At 41.1% G+C, this 18,401-nt stretch overlaps 1 protein-coding gene across 1 annotated transcript; it reads left to right on the plus strand.

The window, feature by feature from the left end:
* The first annotated feature begins 1,325 nt into the window (after window positions 1-1,325).
* SQLE (squalene epoxidase) lies at window positions 1,326-17,801 on the plus strand. Its single transcript, XM_074556871.1, has 12 exons — window positions 1,326-1,816; window positions 1,946-2,283; window positions 4,292-4,544; window positions 4,835-5,015; window positions 7,671-7,767; window positions 10,815-10,928; window positions 11,718-11,889; window positions 12,659-12,754; window positions 13,314-13,456; window positions 14,572-14,668; window positions 15,087-15,174; window positions 15,947-17,801. Exons 2-12 carry the CDS (start codon window positions 1,996-1,998, stop codon window positions 16,137-16,139), a joined length of 1,722 nt encoding a protein of 573 aa, XP_074412972.1. The 5' UTR covers window positions 1,326-1,816; window positions 1,946-1,995; the 3' UTR covers window positions 16,140-17,801.
* The last annotated feature ends 600 nt before the right edge of the window (window positions 17,802-18,401 follow it).

An 18,401-nucleotide genomic window follows, 5' to 3' on the forward strand; every position in this document is an offset into this window, starting at 1 on the left:
TGCTGGACAAGACCCAGGTTATTACCAAGTAGAAAAATCTGAGTTTGATCTCTTTAGCTCACAGGATCTTTACTTTTAGCCTGAACTGACAGATCAGATGAACGAACCAAAACCCCACCTCTTAATGGCTTCCAATTTCACCTAGATTTATTCAAAAGTGTCAAACTGGTTTAATCTCATTTCATTGAGAAGCTACCAGATATTTCTCCCCTCTTCAAAATCTATTCCATTTTACCACTGGAAAGATCTCATCTCCTTTAGCTCGATATGAGTGTGATTCGTTTTGATTATTTCACTAACCTCCTGAAGTCCCATCGTGTTCCACAGATTCCTCACTTTAATACGGTTATGCTGTGATAGACAGACACGTTTGATATTGTTGCATTGCAACAAGTACACAGCCCAAGAAAAGTCTCTCTTGGAGAAATGGGAGGACCACAGGTTAGTGTCCTTGAGGAGTTCAAGGCTAAAAGAGGAAGCTCAGGTTAATCGTGGGCTGCAGCAAAAGCAGAGTGGCCAGCAGGATGAGGGAAGAGATTCTGCTCCTTGGCTCTGCTCTGCTGAGACCTCACCTGAGAGCTGTGAGCAGCCCAACACAACACACACGGATCCATTCCAATGAGCCCAGAAGAGGACCACAAATCTGCCCAGAGGAGGGGCAGCACCTCCCTTGCGAAGAGGGCCAGGAGAGATGGGGCGTTCAGCTCGGAGAAGCCTCTGTGGAGACCTGACAGCACATCCCAGTGTAAAGGGGCTACAACAGAGCCAGAGAGGGACCTTTCACAAGGGCATGGAGTTACATGACAAGGAGGGATGACTTCAAACTGAAGAGTAGATTTAGATCAGATAGCAGTAAGAAATTCTTTAATGTGAGAGTGGTAAGGCACCGGAACAGGCTGCCCAGAGAAGCTCTGGATGCCTCATTCCCGAAAGCGCTCAAGGTTGGGCTGGATGGGGCTTTGAGCAACCTGGTCTAGTAGAAGGTGTCGCTGTCCAACCTTCCAATTTCGCTTCTATCTCAGACCGTTCCATGATTCTCGGATTTCTCCGATGGGCGGTGCTTTCCTTCGCCTTCCCCGCGCAGGGACACGGCCCCGAGGCAGCCGCTGCCGTCGGCCTACCAGCGCCCCTCAGCGGCCCCGCCCCTCAGCGTCACCACGGCAACCGCCCCGCCCTTCGCGTCACATCGCCCGGCGGGCGCAAGCCCCGCCCCACCGGCGCTCCGATTGGTCGCTGGCCATAGCGCCATCTCGGCATAGCGCCGCCGATTGGCCGGCGCTGCTGAGGCACGGGCGCGCGGTGCCCGCGGGGCGGCGGCGGCCGTTACTCATTAGCATGGCCGCGGGGCCGCCCCTCCCGCGGGCCGCCCTCGCCATTCGCGCCCATTGCCCCTGGTTCCCTCCCACCGCTCCATTCCTGCCGCGAGGCGCCGCCGGGCGCCGCGACCAGGTCAAGGAGGGAGGCAGCGGCACCGCATCTGCTCTGCGTGAGGCGGTTGCGGGGTGCCCTGGTGCGGGCAGGTAGAGCAGAGCATCAGCCGCGCCCCCCTGGGCGTGCACCGTCCTCCCCCCGCCCCGCGCGGCGCCGCTGCCTCATCCCCGGGCGTGAGGGCTCGGCAGCATCGCCGCCGCCAGCCGAGGAGGGTCCCGGCACCGGGCGGGGCTGGGCACGGCCGAGGGGTGACTGGGGGCGGTGAGACGAGCTCCGGCTCCTCCGGCATCGCGTGTCCGGGAGCGGATTCTTGAGAAGACATTTTCTATATTGGGTTTTTCCGGTTTCGGAATCGCTGTCCAGGCTCCTGTGGCAGCCTAGCGAGGTGGGGCTTGTTCCTCTTCTGGGGCTCCTTGTTTTTCCATTGAAATCTCCCCACCTTCCAGTAAAAAGGAGATCGTTGCTTTTCTATAGATACAGTTTTTCATCCCTTCCACGAAACTATTTTCGGCAGCATCCATCTGCGGCGAAGCTTTGGAGCAACAACCGAGATCAGTGACCCTCATGATGTGGACCTTTCTGGGTATCGCCTCCTTCATTTACGTGTATAAAAAGTGTGGGGACCTCATGACTTACGCTAACAAGGAGGTGCTGCTCTCCGTGCTGGTGTTTTTTTCGCTCGGCTTGGTGCTGTCCTACAGGTACCACTTCAGGGGGCCCCGGCAGCGGCAGAAGCAGAAGTCGCACCTGGGGGTGCTCTCTGATGTGCTTTCAGCATTGCCGCTGGTTGGCTTCTTCTGGGCCAAACCCACCCCGGCGTCTCAGCAAGTTGAACAGCCCAAATCCAGAAAGGTGAGTTGGATTCAGACGCGGCACATGAGGTGAAAGGTCCTGCTGCTCTTCCCTCTGGCCACTGACACGCTGCTCTGGTGAGGGAAAAGAGTGAAGAAGGGGGTGGACAGGGTTTGTCTTTAGATGCTGGATGTTTGATTTGACATATTTTGTGTCAGTTTTGGATGGCAAAAGAAAGAGTGAAACTTACTTAAGTGGTAGACCAGGGGTTTTCTAGCATCAAAACAAATATGTTTTAAGAAAGATTTGGAGTAAAGGCTTATTGTAGTAGCAGAAAAATATCTTCGGTTGCCAATCTGTTGTAGAGCTGAAGGACTGGAGAATCTCGCCTATGAGGAGAGGCTGAGTGACTGTCCAGAACAGAAGGCTGTGTGTAAATACCTGCAGGGAGGGTGCAAGGAAGGCTGTGCCAAGGCTTTTTCCATCAGTGCCTGGTGACGGGAAGAGAGGTGCTGAGCACACTGAAGCAGAGATGTTTGCTCTGGGCATTGGGAGGCACTATTTACTGCCAGGGTGACTAAGCACTGCAACGTTCCCAGAGAGGTGGAAGAGTCTCCATCCTTGGAGGTATCTGAAACAGGGCCCAGGCCAGTCTGCTCTGACCCTGCTTGAACGGGGGCTTTGGACCCCATGATGTCCAGAAACCCTTTCCAACCTCTGCCATTCTGTAACTCTCTGATGAGCTTCCCAATATTTATGGATAAAACACATTTGTTTATGCAGCTGCAGATGGAGTTAGTGGGAAATGATTGCTGACCTATTGCTTGTACAATAGGTGCAGGACTTGCTCAGATAGTCAGTCTGTTCCCTTGCTGTGGAATAAGTGGAGAGCTGTAGGTGGTGCCTGGAGCTTAGCTGGAGTCCTGCCGTCCAAGACTATGAACTGGACATAGATGTCCAGTACATCTGTGGTCAGCACTATTTGGCTCCTTTCCTGTGTACTTCTGGGCAATTTCACATGAGCACTGACCTCTCACACAGAAATACATGAAACTGGTTTTGGCTGCAAGTCAGAGATTTTTGATTTTTATTTAATTCTTCTCTTCAAGCCTGCCTTATCCAATTTATTGTGTTACCTGAATTCAGATAGTTTTGCACTCTCTTGCTGTATTGTAGGTACAAACATGACACTAGGCCACTAAAAATTCTGGTGTCAGTGTGTTTCACTGATGCAATCATATTTTACCAATGTCAGCACTGCAGTGCTGAGGCATTTGTGAAAGACTGAATTGAACTCTCATCTACCAGCTGGAGAAATGATTTGCAGCTTTGCAATGGATTTGCCCTTAAAATTATTTTTCACTTTGAAGTGTATGTGATTAGGTGCTGTTGGGGAGGTTCTATAACAGAGCTGATTTAAGATACCAGTTCTGTATTAACTGGTGTCCTGTGCAATATATGTCACTTCTTAACAGCTTTAAATATAGATGAATGGTGATATTGATTATACTTTTAGATGTTACATGAGTGTTCATTTCAGGACTGCTTCTTAAAAGCATTTCCCAGGCAGCTGCTTCTGCTGACACTTTTTCATTCTGAATATTACCATAAGTTGCTGTTTAGTTAGTTAGGTAGGTTCACTTAGAGTATAATTTAAAAGGAGTGTGTTTTCCAGAGAAATACATTTTCCAGTAAATCTAATACCTTTTTCATTAAAAAGTGCTAAGGCCTCCATGCTGGAGTGGTTCACTGGCATGAAGGTATCAGTCTTATTTTATAGGACAAGAATATGGGACAGCCTTTTCTTACTGCCTTTTATAGCAGGTTTTAGCCAGGGTCTTGATTTGCAGCAGTGTTGTTTTTTCTTTTCTCTGCTTGTTTTGCTTTTGTTGCCTTGTAGAGTGTGACAGATTCAATTTTGAACAAAACTAAGCTGCAAGATGCCTTCCAACCTCCAATGCACCCTCAGTACCCTGGCTCAGAGTAGAGCTGCTCCAAAGTCAGCCCACTTGACAAGGTTATGGTACATATCCATTGGCATGTGTAACTTTGGCTTTGTTTTCTAAAGGGTAAAAGACAAGTGAACTTCTCAGATGTGTATCTGACAGAGACTGCTCCAAACACAACATTGTCACCCCAATATGATCCAGAAATTATCATTGTGGGATCAGGAGTCCTTGGCTCTTCCTTGGCCACGGTGCTTTCCAGAGATGGAAGGAAGGTGACTGTGATAGAGAGGGACCTGAAAGAACCTGACAGGATAGTTGGAGAATTGCTGCAGCCTGGAGGATTCAATGCTCTTCGAGACTTGGGTCTTGAAGGTGGGTACATTTCAGAGTGTAAATAGATCTGTAACGCAAGAGTTACTGCACTCAACAATGTATTTAGTTAAAGCATGCCTACAGGAAAAAATAAGAAAAACATTATCTGCACTTAACATTTGAATTAGAATCGCTTGTGTATTTCCAGTTTGATATTTTGAAAATACTCTTCTTTCAACATGTCTATTTTGTTTAAGAAAATTGGACCCTGTGTAAAGAAATGCCTTTAATAAATAATTAGGGTTTGTTAAAGACTTGTTTTAATCCATCTGTTGGCTTTTGTCTTGCAGATACAGTAGAAGGTATTGATTCACAAATAGTAAATGGTTACATAATTCATGATCTAGAGAGCAAATTGGAGGTTGAGATTCCTTATCCAACATCTGAAGATGGACGTGTGGCCAGTGGAAGATCTTTTCATCATGGCCAGTTTATCATGGGCCTCCGAAGGGCAGCCATGGCAGAGCCCAAGTGAGTGACATTGTGAACAGCACAGTTGGCACTCAGAGATTCAGAAGCATTGTTCCCATCATTTCCATGAGATTGCTCAACCATTTCCCAGCACAGAGGGCTGTGATGAGCAGGAGTGAGAGAACGTAGCAGCTGGAGTTACTCATTCTGCTCTCTGTAGATGAGTTTATAAGTTACATACATATCATATACATATCACACTTTGGGACAGCTTAATCTTTAAGGGAGTGTCAGCTTTAAATATTAGGCAAGATATTTGCCCGTCTGTGAGAGAGAACAGTTCACAGGTGCAGGGTTGATTCTCTTCTGCTGTTTCTTGCATTTGGCATTTTACCAGAAGTAGTGAGTGACCTCCACTTGGTGAGCAGTGCACAGAAGTTCTTTAGGCAAGGCATGAGTGGCAAATCTGGCACGATTTGTTAGCTCACAGGGTGGTTTGGGTTAGAAGGGATGACCTTTAAAGGTCAGGTGGTCCAGCCCACCTGCACTGGGCAGAAGCTGTAGCTTTGACACTGATGTTATCAATAATGATAGAAATCAAGTGTTTACATTTGTATGTTGTTCTTTTTTGACAATAAGAAATAAGCCAAAGTAAATAAAAAGGAGCATTAAATGGAAGTAGCTCTTTCCAGTTAATAATTTGTATGTTTCAGAGTCTTGAAGACAATTTCTTTTCATAATTAAAAGAAAAAATTGGTGCTTTCTCTTTAATGTTTTCTTTCTTCTATAAAGGAGATGAGAAGTAAACTTTTATTGAAATAGAATAGATTCTAGGTGCTGCTTTCTGTGTGGTATTTTTTTTGTATTGTTTTTTTTTCCCCCCTAAATAATTTTTCCCCTAAGAATATCATAATGCCATATGTCCCTTTACAAGGGACATATGGCATTATGATATTTTTACCTAACATCTTTATTCTGAGCTAGAAAATTGCTTTCTCCTTTCAAGTTTGTTATATCATGTGAATTACTAAAAGTGGCACTAAAGACAGCAGCTCTGTAGTACAGTTACAATTAATGGTGGCTGTGTTCACCAGCTCTGAAAGCTAAAGCCTTCTCGAGGCTCTGAGTTCAATGAAATTTGGGCATCTGAGTGCTCAACTTGTGGGAAAACTCCAGTAGCTGTACACAGGATTTGAAACAAAAACTTGCAAAAATCATGTTCATTACTTGAATGATATCCTTTCCCATTTTCCACACACTCCTGAATGTTTGTTTTGTGTATGCTTGCTTGCCGTTTAATCTGTGGCATAGAAAACTGCATGTTTATGTGCAGTGAAAGGTCAAGAACTCTTAATAGTGCCAGGAGATTTTGGGTTTTATTACAAAGCTTTTGAGGATACAGGGGATAATTACTACTGATTAGTATATCCTCTTTATAAGCACCAGGCAATATGAATGTATTTTAAATAAGTAAAGTTATTTTTGCTGCAGAAGGAGGTAAGGCATCATTGGTTTATAATAATAAACTAATTATAAATAATTATAAACTCACTTATAGTGGATGAGAATGAGATGAAGAAGTGAGCACTCAGGTAACTGAAATAACAGCTGTAAAAGAAACGTAGAGCTGATAGGATCTGCAGGACTCTGATTCCCTGGCATGCTGCTGCTGTCCCTCATGTTGAGGTTTCTGTTGAGTGCTCACTCATAACCATTCATATTTTGATGCAGCCAGTGTGTGCCTGTTCATTGTCAAATTAAGCCAGTCGTGAGCTGCTCTGAAATGTCTGTGCTGGATGCCAGGGAAAAAAAAAAACCATTCCTTGAGATGCATGTATTCCTTTTAAGAGCCTAAAATAGCAAGCTGTTGTATTCTCACGTGCACCTTTAGCTCAGTTCTTAAAGCTGTGGAATTCCATCTGGATGTGGAATATTTGCAAGAGATTCAGAGTGTCCCATTTCAAGCTGCTAAGTCTGAAGTGCTCTGGTGAGGTCTAACAGCTTGGATCCAACAAAGAATATTAGGTTTAGAGGGATTTAATTTCTGACTCAAAATAGTTTTGGTTGGGAGATAGAAGCAGGGGATGCTCCTCTTGAACGTGTTAGCAGAACTTTAAAAGCATAAATAGAAAAAAACCCAGAACTCTCTCCAAATTCCTGAGGTGACAAACTAGATACCTGTGTCCTAAGCAGGTTAGGTTAGTTTGGACTGCTGTGAGAATTATGTGCCTGACTTTTATCTAGTGTTCACATTAAGGGTTTAGGTGCTGCTGATCCTGCTCTTTAATTCTCCTCGGAGGTAGTTCTCACCTGCACTGTCAGCGATTCCTGGCTTTCGGCAGGGATGACTCAGGCAGCTCCCTGATTTCTGACCATTATTAGGTGTGAAACTCCTCTCAGCATCTCTCACGGGGCCGTGGGGCACAGCTGGGGACTCTACTAAGTAACAGGATGTTTATGATAAACAGTACAGTCTTTGGAATATTCAGGTATCAAACCAAAGGTAGTGTAAAAGTGAAATTTATGACCAACACTTTTTGACATTTAATGTGGCTTCAGCAAGTGTTCAAGAACCTTTTTTTTTTTTTTTGCAAAATTTAAATCATGTTGGCAGAGACAACATTGTTGAAAATTTGGTTTTCTATCTATGTCTAGTGCCTTGAAATGCTGGCATCATTAATCCTTTTCTGTTTTAACCCCTCTATTTCATTTCAGTGCAAAATTCATTGAAGGGACTGTGTTACAGTTACTTGAGGAAGATGACTGTGTTGTGGGTGTTCAGTACAAGGACAAAGAAACTGGTGGCACTAAGGTAAGAGCTTTCTGTTACAAGCTTTGCTGAGAAAATTGAGGGTTGCTTTATATATATAATTTTTTAAAAGTTTGTATTTCAGAGCACTGGTACAGAAATAATGTAGTTATCAAGAAAGCCAAAGATTCAATAAAGGGAGATTATTTTCCAGTGCATACAGTCTGGGAATGTGGGAATTCTTGTTATAACTTCTTATGAAGCTTCTGCTTTCAATTTCTCTGGAGAATTCAGTTCACTATTTGTTTAATTATTTATATGTCTGGAGTTTAAAACCTTTCAAGAGTTCCTGGTGAAAAGAACAGTATATTAAGATTTGTGCTTCATCTGTGTGTAGTGGTCTGCATTTCCATATATACTTCCACCATCTAGTGCAGGACTGAGAATGAAAAAGTTACTTTTTGATAGTGAAAGCTCTGTCTTGTCATTTCTTGGATGACAGAAAAATAATTTTGGCATATTTTAATGCTAAACTGCTGGCTAAATGCTGTGAAACTGTGTGAACTTAGGAGAGACCAGTTTGGGTGGAACCTCCTGTACTGAAGTTCTGGATGTGCTGCCTATTCTCCAGGAAAACCAAATTTGTGATCTTCTTTGTGGACTTTGAAGTTCCTTTGTTACTTGCAGTTATGTAGATGTACTCTGATGGGAAAGGTGGGAATCTGCCTATGCCATGCTCCCCTCAATACTAGATGGAGAAAGTTCGTGAGTAGCTGGAAGAGCCTGCTCAGATCTCTAAGATCAGAGATCTCTGACATCTTTCCATCTCTAAGTCATTTAGAGATGGGACTGGTGACACAGAACCAAATAGGAGAGAGCCTTTTAACAGCACTTGCCAAAGCTTAGGGGGGAGCAAGCTGGTTTTAGACTGTCCTCAGGCAAGTGCCATTTCAGCCACTCAATGGCTGAGTGCTGCTGTTGAGCACTTAGCAGAGAAGTAGCAACACCCTTGACCCCTCTTGAGGTAGCTGGAGGAGGAGTGAGTTCCAAGTCTGTTCCTTGATCTGGTTTAGCTGCCATTAAAATAAATGAAACTGTATTAATTAGGAAAGAGAATAAGCCACTGAATCACAGGTGTGGGAAAGACAGGGATATTGGAGAGGAGGAGGATTTTTTACATTGAGAAAGGTGTTTGTTTGGATTTATTTTCCAAATTCAATTGGCTTTATCCAGGAACATAGAAGGGTGGTTTTGTTTTATTTTGTTTGAGGGGTAGAAGGGGAACATGTATTTTGTTTTGAGTTCTGTTTTTAAGCTTCACACACTTATGGATGTTATTGTTCCAATTTTAAGTGTGACTTACTTGAACACTAGGTGACCAGTGTTGTAGCCTGCATCTTTCCTGAAAGTCTGGATGTTGTTCTGAAGGGCTTAAGTTTCCTGTCTCTATACTGGGGATAAACAAATTCATGTTTTGCACTGAATGCTGAAATTCTGTGGCTGGGAAGAACTGTCTCATTTGTTGGCTTAGATCTCCTTTGATTTTAGAAATCTAGTATATTAGAAATTTCCATTAAACATTTCTATTTACTTTGTTTCCCTACCTGTGAGTTTTTACAGCTAGGAAGTTCTTAGCTGAATAAAAACCCCCAACTCAAGCCTGTTTGCATTCCTTAGCCTGCTTTTATAAAGAAAAGTGCCTGTGTTGTGTATGTGTTTTTCTGTTCTTTCCATCCTACATTCTCCACCACATTACCTCTGAGATTTTTATTCTCTGAAATGAGGTTCAGATTAGCCAGTATGCTAAATCTTACACAGTTTTTCAAAACTAGGCAACTGAATAGACTCAAGGTTGGTTGTGTTGACTGTGGAAGAATTGTAGCATGAGTGTTCTACTCCTTAGACAGCAGGAAGCTGATATGGACAGGTGACTTTGGTCTAATTGCAGGAAAAATTAGAGCTTGCAGTCATCCAGGCTAGGAATCCATAGGAAAGAGGTGAATCCATAGTAGAGGAAACTCTTCTCAGGAGCTCACTTCTTTAAGCACAGACACATAAAACATGTTTTACCTTACTCACATCTACTGTCATCTGATTTTGTCCAACTTCCCTTCACACAGCAAAAGATGTTAAGGTTTGTGTGACCAAGTGGAGTCAGACTTGAAGATCCTTGTGAGTCCCCCCCAACTCAGAATATTCTATGATTTTATGAATTCACTCCAATACTGGTGACAACTGCTCATAGAGGAACTCGCTCACAGAGTGACTCACCCATACAAGAGTAAAAGATTTCCTAGGAGTACTAATGAAACACAGTGTGCCTTTTTTGCCTTACTTACAAACTGAAAGCTTAAAAGGAGAAATACTTCTTACTGCTTATGCCAAGCAGATGAAATCACGGAAAACTGAGAACTAATGCTTGTTGTAAATCTATTGTCATTTGAAGTTCAATCAGTGAACGTACTGACACTGAGAAAGCTGTAGATAGAAAGAAGCACCTACCTTTAAATGCTTCCTAGTATAATAATGTTGTTATATGACCATAAAAGTACATTCTAATAACTGGAATTATTTGCTTACGTTCGAGAATGTATGTGTTAAACATTAGAATTTGCACAGACCTTCAGGCTGAACCTGATGAGTTTACTCAGATTTGTATTTTGTCCATATATATACTATTTGTCTAGTTCCTAAGTAAATTTGGAACTGCTCAGAGCTCCCTGTATGGTCTTTTAAAGAAAAGCCTATGTGCTTACAGCTTGTCAGTTTGTTATACTTTGATTGGGTTTTGTATAGCTGCTTATACATAGTTCTTTAATTTGAAATTATTTTTTGTTTTCTTTTTTCTTCTGTGAGCATTACAGCCCAAAGGGAGCAAATACTTCTCTTTATTGTATTTTTTTAATCAAAGTTTCTACACAGTTCCCATAGCTGTGTTTTCTAAAAAAGCTGGAGTATATTGTTAGATCAGCTTGTGTAGCAAATAGATAAGTAGGAATACAAGGAAGGCAAACCCCACGGTATTTCTAATACCTATGTTGGGAATTGCTTCTCATTGTTCTGTAGCAAAATTGATGGTATCTTATCTTTATTTTTAATTTATGCTGCAGGAACTTCATGCTCCACTTACAGTTGTAGCTGATGGACTTTTCTCCAAATTCAGGAAAAACTTGATATCCAGCAAAGTTACTGTGTCCTCCCATTTTGTTGGTTGCATTTTGAAGGTAACTTTTAAGTATAATCCTATATAAACCACTATGCTGTTGCTGGAGGTGGGCTACCCTGTAACCCATATGAACATTTTTGCCTTCAGGACCTACAAATGTCAAGAGAGAAGGTGGTGTCCTGGTTTTGGGCTGGGAATCTGGGTTGGTGGCTGGGTGGTTGGAGAATCCAGGTAGAAATCCTGTCTGGTTCTTTCACTCTGTGTCTACTGCATTAACTGATGCATTAACAGCAAAAATAATTAAGGGAGCATGAACTGAAGCTAACAGAATTTTCACTAGACTGGGAACATGACTGGTAGGAACTCCAGCACTTTTTGGGTCTCTAATCCAGTTAGCATTGCCCAAGTTTGTCTACTTTTGGGATCTCCTTTAAGACCTCATTAGATAGGGCCCTGTGATTCTTCTTCAGTTGTATTTAGGCCAGTGGATTTCTTTCCCTCCCACCACTTTCTTTATGAAAGGAAAACAAAATTATCTTATTGAAAACTCCTACATTGATTATGTTACAGGTTTTTAATGGCATATATTAAAACTTGGCGAGGCATTCAAATGAAATGGCTAAGTTAGTGATTCTAGTAAATATTAAAATGTATTGGCAAAAGAATTGTTGCTGCACTGAAATTCAGAACTTTCTTTTTGAAAACACTTTTTCATTCAAGAGAATAATAACACAATCTTGATATGATAGAGGATTTTATTTAAAAGTGTTTTAGAAAATTATTTTGTATGTTTGATACCTTTTCATTAATCAGTCTCAATCTTTCTTCCCCTGCTTTCCTTTTTAAGGATGCATCACAGTTTAAAGCTAATTATGCTGAACTTGTTTTAGCTAAAACTAGTCCAGTGCTAATCTATAAGATTTCTTCAACTGAAACTCGAGTCCTTGTTGATATTCGAGGGGAAATGCCAAAAAATTTAAAAGAGTACATGATTGAAACCATTCATCCACAACTACCTGGTAAGTCTGGAGAGGCTTCTAGAGAATTGTGTTTAAATATGTCAAAAAAAGGAGACACATTTCATTGAATTGATAGAACTGGGTGGCTTGTTCCATGTGCACAGTCACTGTTTCAGGAGCTGTTTACCCTGCTTTGGTTGCACACCACACAACACACAAAAGTTTGTTCAACTCACATCTGTGAGTCAGCAAATTCAGGATTGTATAAAACTCTGGGGGCCCCAGCACAGGATGGACATTGACTTGTTGGAATGAGTCCAGAGGAGGCCACCAAGTTGACCAGAGGGATGGAGAGCCCCTGCCATGAGCAGTGGTTGAGAGAGTTGGATTTGTTCAGTCTGGAAAAGAGAAGGCTGTGGGGGGACCTAACTGTGGCCTTCCAGTACCTGAAGGTACTACCAGAAAGATGGGGCAGAACTATTGACAAGGGTGAAAGAGTTCAGATAGAGAGTAGGTTTAGATTAGATATTAGGAACAAATTATTTACTGTGAGGGTGGTGAGGAACTAAACCAGGTTGCTCAGGGGTTTTGTGGTTGCCACATCCCTGGAGATACTCAAGGCCAGGTTGGATGGGGCTCTGAGCAGTCTGGTCAAGGGAAAGTCTCTCCCCCCATGGCAGGGCAGTTGGCACTACAGGATCTTCAAGGTCCCATTCCAACCCACACCATTCTGTGACTCTGTGATATCTCAAAGAGATTAAAATGGATGGTGTACAAATGATTTGTGTCTTTGTCTCACTACTGTAACTAAAATATTTGGTTGTTGCAGATCATTTAAAGGAGCCATTCTTAATAGCAGTTCAGAATGATCGTTTAAGGACTATGCCAGCCAGCTTCTTGCCTCCCTCAGCTGTAAACAAGAAAGGTGGGTATTATGAAATAAAAGGAACAAAAAAAAGGCATTATAAGCATCTTCTGGGGCATAGGACTTTGTTGTCTTGGATCTATTTTTGTTGTTCAATATAACTGTCTCATAAATCTTCTATAAAAAATAATATTTTGAAAATGTGTACCTTGGGCAGCATTTAACTGGAATGTTTACATTGACACCAGATGTTAAGTCAATGCCTGCTTTATCTGTAAGTTTAATTTACTCTGTTGCTTAAGCTTATACAATGTGGCCTTTCTAAGAAAATAATGATAAAAAATTGAAGAAATTAACCTAAAAAGTGTATTCTTTGACACATGAACACACATACCTATAGGGAAAAATAGTTTGACCTTGATTATCTTAAAGCTGTTTTAAGCCTTTTAATTTAAAGACATACTTTGTGGGTTTTGTTTTTTAATTTCTAGTTGTTACACATCTTATTTTCTGGTGGGAATGAATTCTTAGTAAGTTTGATGTTTTTTTACAGAGGATTTGAATTTTAAGATTCCATAACAGTTTTGCAGCATCCTGTTGTTTTTTCTCTTCTACCTAGGTGTTCTTCTATTAGGAGATGCATATAATATAAGACACCCTCTAACTGGTGGAGGAATGAGTGTTATTTTAAATGATGTTAAAATATGGAGACGTTTGCTCCAGGATATCCCAGACCTGTATGAAGATTCTGATGTTCTTAAGGTGATTCTTTATTTTGGACTTATTTTAGACAGCTTCTGCTGCAATTCAGTGACACACTTGTAAGTTTTATGCGACTCAGGGACAAGTAAGGTACTGGTGAGGCATAGCAGTTTTCAGAGCTTTGGCTGGAATATTCAGATATCAGGCATTCACCAGTGGATGTGAATTAACTGCTGTGCTGTGTGGCAAGAGGCAGTTTCAAGACTTTGCACACTGACCTGCTGTGTTTTCTTAAGGAGACTGGTGTGCTGTTTCTAGTCAGGATACTTTGCTGGGATAACCTGATATTCCCATTTTCATAGTGCATTTTTAACCAGATTGATGCTAAATGTGGTGGGTTTGAACCAGTACACTTGTGTGACTGGAACCTGGACAGGAATGAGCTTGTGTACCCAGTCTTTCCAGAGACATCTCAGCCTCCACTGGCCTCTTGCCTGCTGCATTAATCTGAGTAGTAAATTAGAAGGGATCCTTCTTTCCCAGGATCTGCTCCATCAGTGTTCATGGAAGGTTTATTTTTTCTGTTATACTTAGTCCCAAAATTCTGATGAGTCAATAATAAGATTTATTTGTTTACTATTTTTAACGGGGCTAGGTCTATTGTCTTGGCTAAATTACAGATAGTGTAATTGTAGACTACAAGTAGAAGGTTCCAAAAGTGTATTTGAAAATTGAGAAGCACTTAGAGGAACCCTGTATGCCAGGACAGTTCAGGATTTATCTGAATTTGTCTTACCACACGCAGACACTTCAATGGCAGCTAGTCACCTCAGACTTGGTCATTTCCTATTTATTACCAGGCAATTGAAGGAACTACCTGAACATTATCCTTCAAGTTTCAGCTGTATCCCAGACACCCCCTGTAGCATGAGAAACATGCTCTGGAACTACCTTTTCCCTCCTATATTTAAGTCGAGGGGAGCCTGGATAACTGGTTCAACAAGTATTTGAAATTCCTTAACGACCTAGCTTGGAATCAATCTAGCATATCACTAAATCCCTTCTACATATCCATGAGCATGACTCTTGCCACCTCACTTCTTTGGGAATCTTTTGAATGTTCCTTTGTATTTACTGACAGAATTATTTCTTTTTTCTTTTTTCTTTTTTTTCAGGCAAAAAGAACATTTTACTGGTCAAGAAAAAAATCTCATTCTTTTGTTGTGAATGTTCTTGCCCAGGCACTTTATGAGCTCTTTGCTGCCACAGATGGTAAATATATCTTCAAGTTAACCTCTGATTAGTTACAACTTGGTAAATAAGTATGACTGGGAAGGGGATGTCCATGTCTCTGTGTATGTATATTGTTATATATTGAAAATAGAGCAGTCAAAGAATTTTAATAAGTTTTCTTGTGTTCTCTGCCTAGATTTTTAGATAGAGTTTTAGCAATGTAAAGGCAAGTCTGGAGTTAGAACTAAATAACAAACTAAAGAAAACAATAGTCAGTTGATACAAAAATACATAGATATTCTGTAAGACTATCCTTCATGTAAATAAAAGCAGCTTAAAGTCCAGCTGAATTGAACAGAACAAAAGTCCTGGATTTAATATCAATGTTGTGCATGCAGAAAAATGTTTCAGTATGTGTTGATTATATTTGCTTTATTAATTTTAATTAATTTTGTAGATTCCTTGCATCAGCTAAAGAAAGCCTGTTTCCATTACTTCAGACTTGGAGGAGAATGTGTTGCAGGTCCTGTTGGATTGCTCTCAGTGTAAGTTCACTGTGCTGGCAGTGGTTATTGTGAGCCCCTGAGAGATCTGCTTTGCCCCCATCAGGCCGCTCAACACAGGGAGGATGGCCCACATGAGCCTGGGTTTTAAGATTATACTGAAGGTTGGAGCTTTACTGGACATTGTGTCTTGAAGTGCTGATTCTTTTTTTTTTTTTTTTCCTGCATAAAAAAGGCCACTAAAAAGCGGGTGGCCCCTAGTGTAGGTGGCACAGGAATTTGAATAAGGTAGAGGGGTCCAGAGGAGGTGTTGGAGATGTTTCCTACTTGACAAGCTGAGAGTAGTGTTGGGTGAGGCCTCCCATAAAGAGCTGTAAGGAACAGGGAAATCTCTAGCTGGGAAGGTGTTTGAATGACCCCTCAGAAACTTTGAGTGCACAGCAAACCCTCCTACTCTGAACACAGGAGAATGTGTGCTTTTATATTTCTCTCCTTTTGGACTGAGAGCTGAAACTGAAAAGCCTGTTTAAAATATTCCTTTGGAGGAAGACAAAGAGTAAGAGGTAGACAAAGAGAACTAGAAATGAAGAGAAAGCAGCAGTGTGTGTTGGCCTTGCCATAGAAGGGAATGCAGAGTGGAGCAGCCCAAGAGAACCAAGTTTGTATTTTTCAGTTGAGTTGGCAGGACCACATCTGCCTAAATCAGAAGGGACTGTGTGATCTTGAGTGGAGATCTGTATTTGTGAAATGGAAGTTTTTCAGTTCTTTCTGATGCTGTTTATTCACTAGTTTTATGTGTTTGTTTTTAATGCAGGTTATCTCCCAAACCAATGGTACTGATTGGCCACTTCTTTGCTGTGGCCTTGTATGCTGTTTATTTTTGCTTTAAGTCAGAGTCCTGGATCACCATACCTCGAGCAATTTTCAGCAGTGGAGCTATTCTTTACCGGAGCTGCTCTATAATATTTCCACTCATTTACTCTGAAATGAAGTATTTAGTCTATTAAAATCCAGGGTAAAGTGACTGGAGGAAGAAAGCATGAAAATCACAATGCCTTCAAAATCTTTGGACATGTATTATTTAATATTGTATCATGTTCTCCTCAAAATGCAATTTCCTTGATAAGCTTTTAACTTAATTTTGATTTTGTGGTTATATACATATATAATATATGTAAATATCTTTTCTTTGCAATTTAAGTTGAAAAAGGAGTTAGCTGTTTACAAAGACCATAATTAAGTGTTGACGTGGTAGATAATTGACAGTTTTGACAGAATTTCTTTCCTTGCTTTATGCATTGCTGAGTGCACCACTAATATTAATAAACTGAGAAGTTAAAATTGTAAACCATATGCTGCTATTATCCTTCATGCTTTTTTTCTGTTCAGTAGTTCCACAGACTTTATTACTGTGAAATAGCGTAACATTCTCAATTTGGTTATTTTGTTAGGATTTGCATCTGTTCTGTTTCTGTTGCAGCTAAGATACTGGTCTGTTGACACTTAAAAGGACACTGTAAAGGATGTCAGATCTTGATGTGTCACTATTTCTTTAATTTCAATTACTGTTGCAAGTGCCATGTTGCTCTTCTGAATTCCCTCTTTACGCCAGAATTCATTTGAACAAGTAATAACCAAATCTTGGCTTTGTTGGCTACTGCAATGCACTCAGGTAGTGAAAGCACATGTTTTTGAAAATTTCTTCTTATTTCATTTCCTTTCTAAACCTTGAAAGTTTGGAGTTGTTCTGCTTGGTGTGTGTGTAACTGAAGTTTAACACTGCCATGAACTGAAGCACAGCAACAAACTGTATCCACTGAAACAAATTGAGTCCAGGCTATTTCCAGTAGACAGTAATCTTTAATATTACTTCTGAAAATTAATGAAAAGCACCATGAAAGTGTCCTTTTAATACTTGGAGTGTGGTGGGATTATTTTTCCTGTAGGAATTACTGCATGCTACTAAAGAGTTCATGTCTATTCCTATTGGTCACTATTCCTCTTGATGTTACCAGTGTGATTTCCTTTGCTCTTGTGCATCTGCATTTTCTCTGCCTTTCTTATGATTTGTGTGGATATCACTGTATGGCTCTGCTCTTTTGGCATGCCTAAACAATCACACGTGGGTGCAGGCAGCAGTCTGGAGAGTAGTAACAGGTTTTTATTCTTCTGTACTGGTGAAACTGTGACTCTACCTTGAAAATGACAGATTGCATAAGCTGTGTATAAACATCCATTTTATCTTGGACTGTGAAAAAAAATCTGTGGAGAGACTTTATTTAGTATTTTATTTGATGGATATTTCAAATGACTTTTTCTTTTCCAGAAGCAAAAGTATGTATATTTTTCTAACCATGATCACTTTTGATACCCTCTTGAAATTACACTCATCATGAATATGTCTATGTTGAAACTTTAGGGTAAAGTACTAATATTTTCAAATATCATTATATGTGGTAACTAAATTATGCCCCTTTAAGGGTACACAAAGTTTGCAGGATTTATACAAGTGTTTTCAAAATTTGTGACAATTTTGAAAATATTGATTAATTTTACATTTTTTATTTTTTTATATTATTTGCAGTCAGTCTCTTTAAAATCATGGATAAAAAGTCCTGAGCCAAATACACATCCTCAGCTTACATAAATAAAAAGTTGTTATATCTGTAGATTATTTTTGTTGTGTGTCTCTGCTTAAAGAGTTTGGTTAAATTCTATTTTTTCTGTTTAAATGTACATATATATATAAGGACTTTTTACTTTCTTGTCCTGAATTCAGTGCCTGGTGAAGTGTCTTGATCAGGGTAGCAATCACTTATTGGAAATTGCTGGGGGAGAGATACATGGTGGGGGTGTGTGTGTGTGTAAGAAGGATCAGCCTGAAAATACAACCATGAAATGGCTTCTGCCTTGTCCTCAGGGCAAGAGGAAAGGCTTACTTTGGATTATCAGCCAGAGTGGGATCACTGGGACACAGCAGCGCAGGATGGGGCTTCTGGCTGAGATTGCTGATGAGCTGGTCTTTGGTACATTGGCTGGGTGCCTGCTCCCACCAGCTCTGCCCCAGAGAAGAGCTGCAGGGCAGAATTTCAGGCTGTGTTCTGTGGTCCCCGACTGCAGTTATTTTCTCATGGATGCAGAGGGATGTTGGGTGGTGGTGGAGACATCATGAGAAAAGCAGTTCTTGAGTCAGCTGAGACTAGGAAGAGTAGAGCTGTCAGTGAGTGAGTCATGTCCATAGGTAAAACAGAGAAATGGAATCCAGCAGC

The sequence above is a fragment of the Zonotrichia albicollis genome, chromosome 1 (genome assembly GCF_047830755.1).
Source record: "Zonotrichia albicollis isolate bZonAlb1 chromosome 1, bZonAlb1.hap1, whole genome shotgun sequence".
NCBI lineage: Eukaryota > Metazoa > Chordata > Aves > Passeriformes > Passerellidae > Zonotrichia > Zonotrichia albicollis.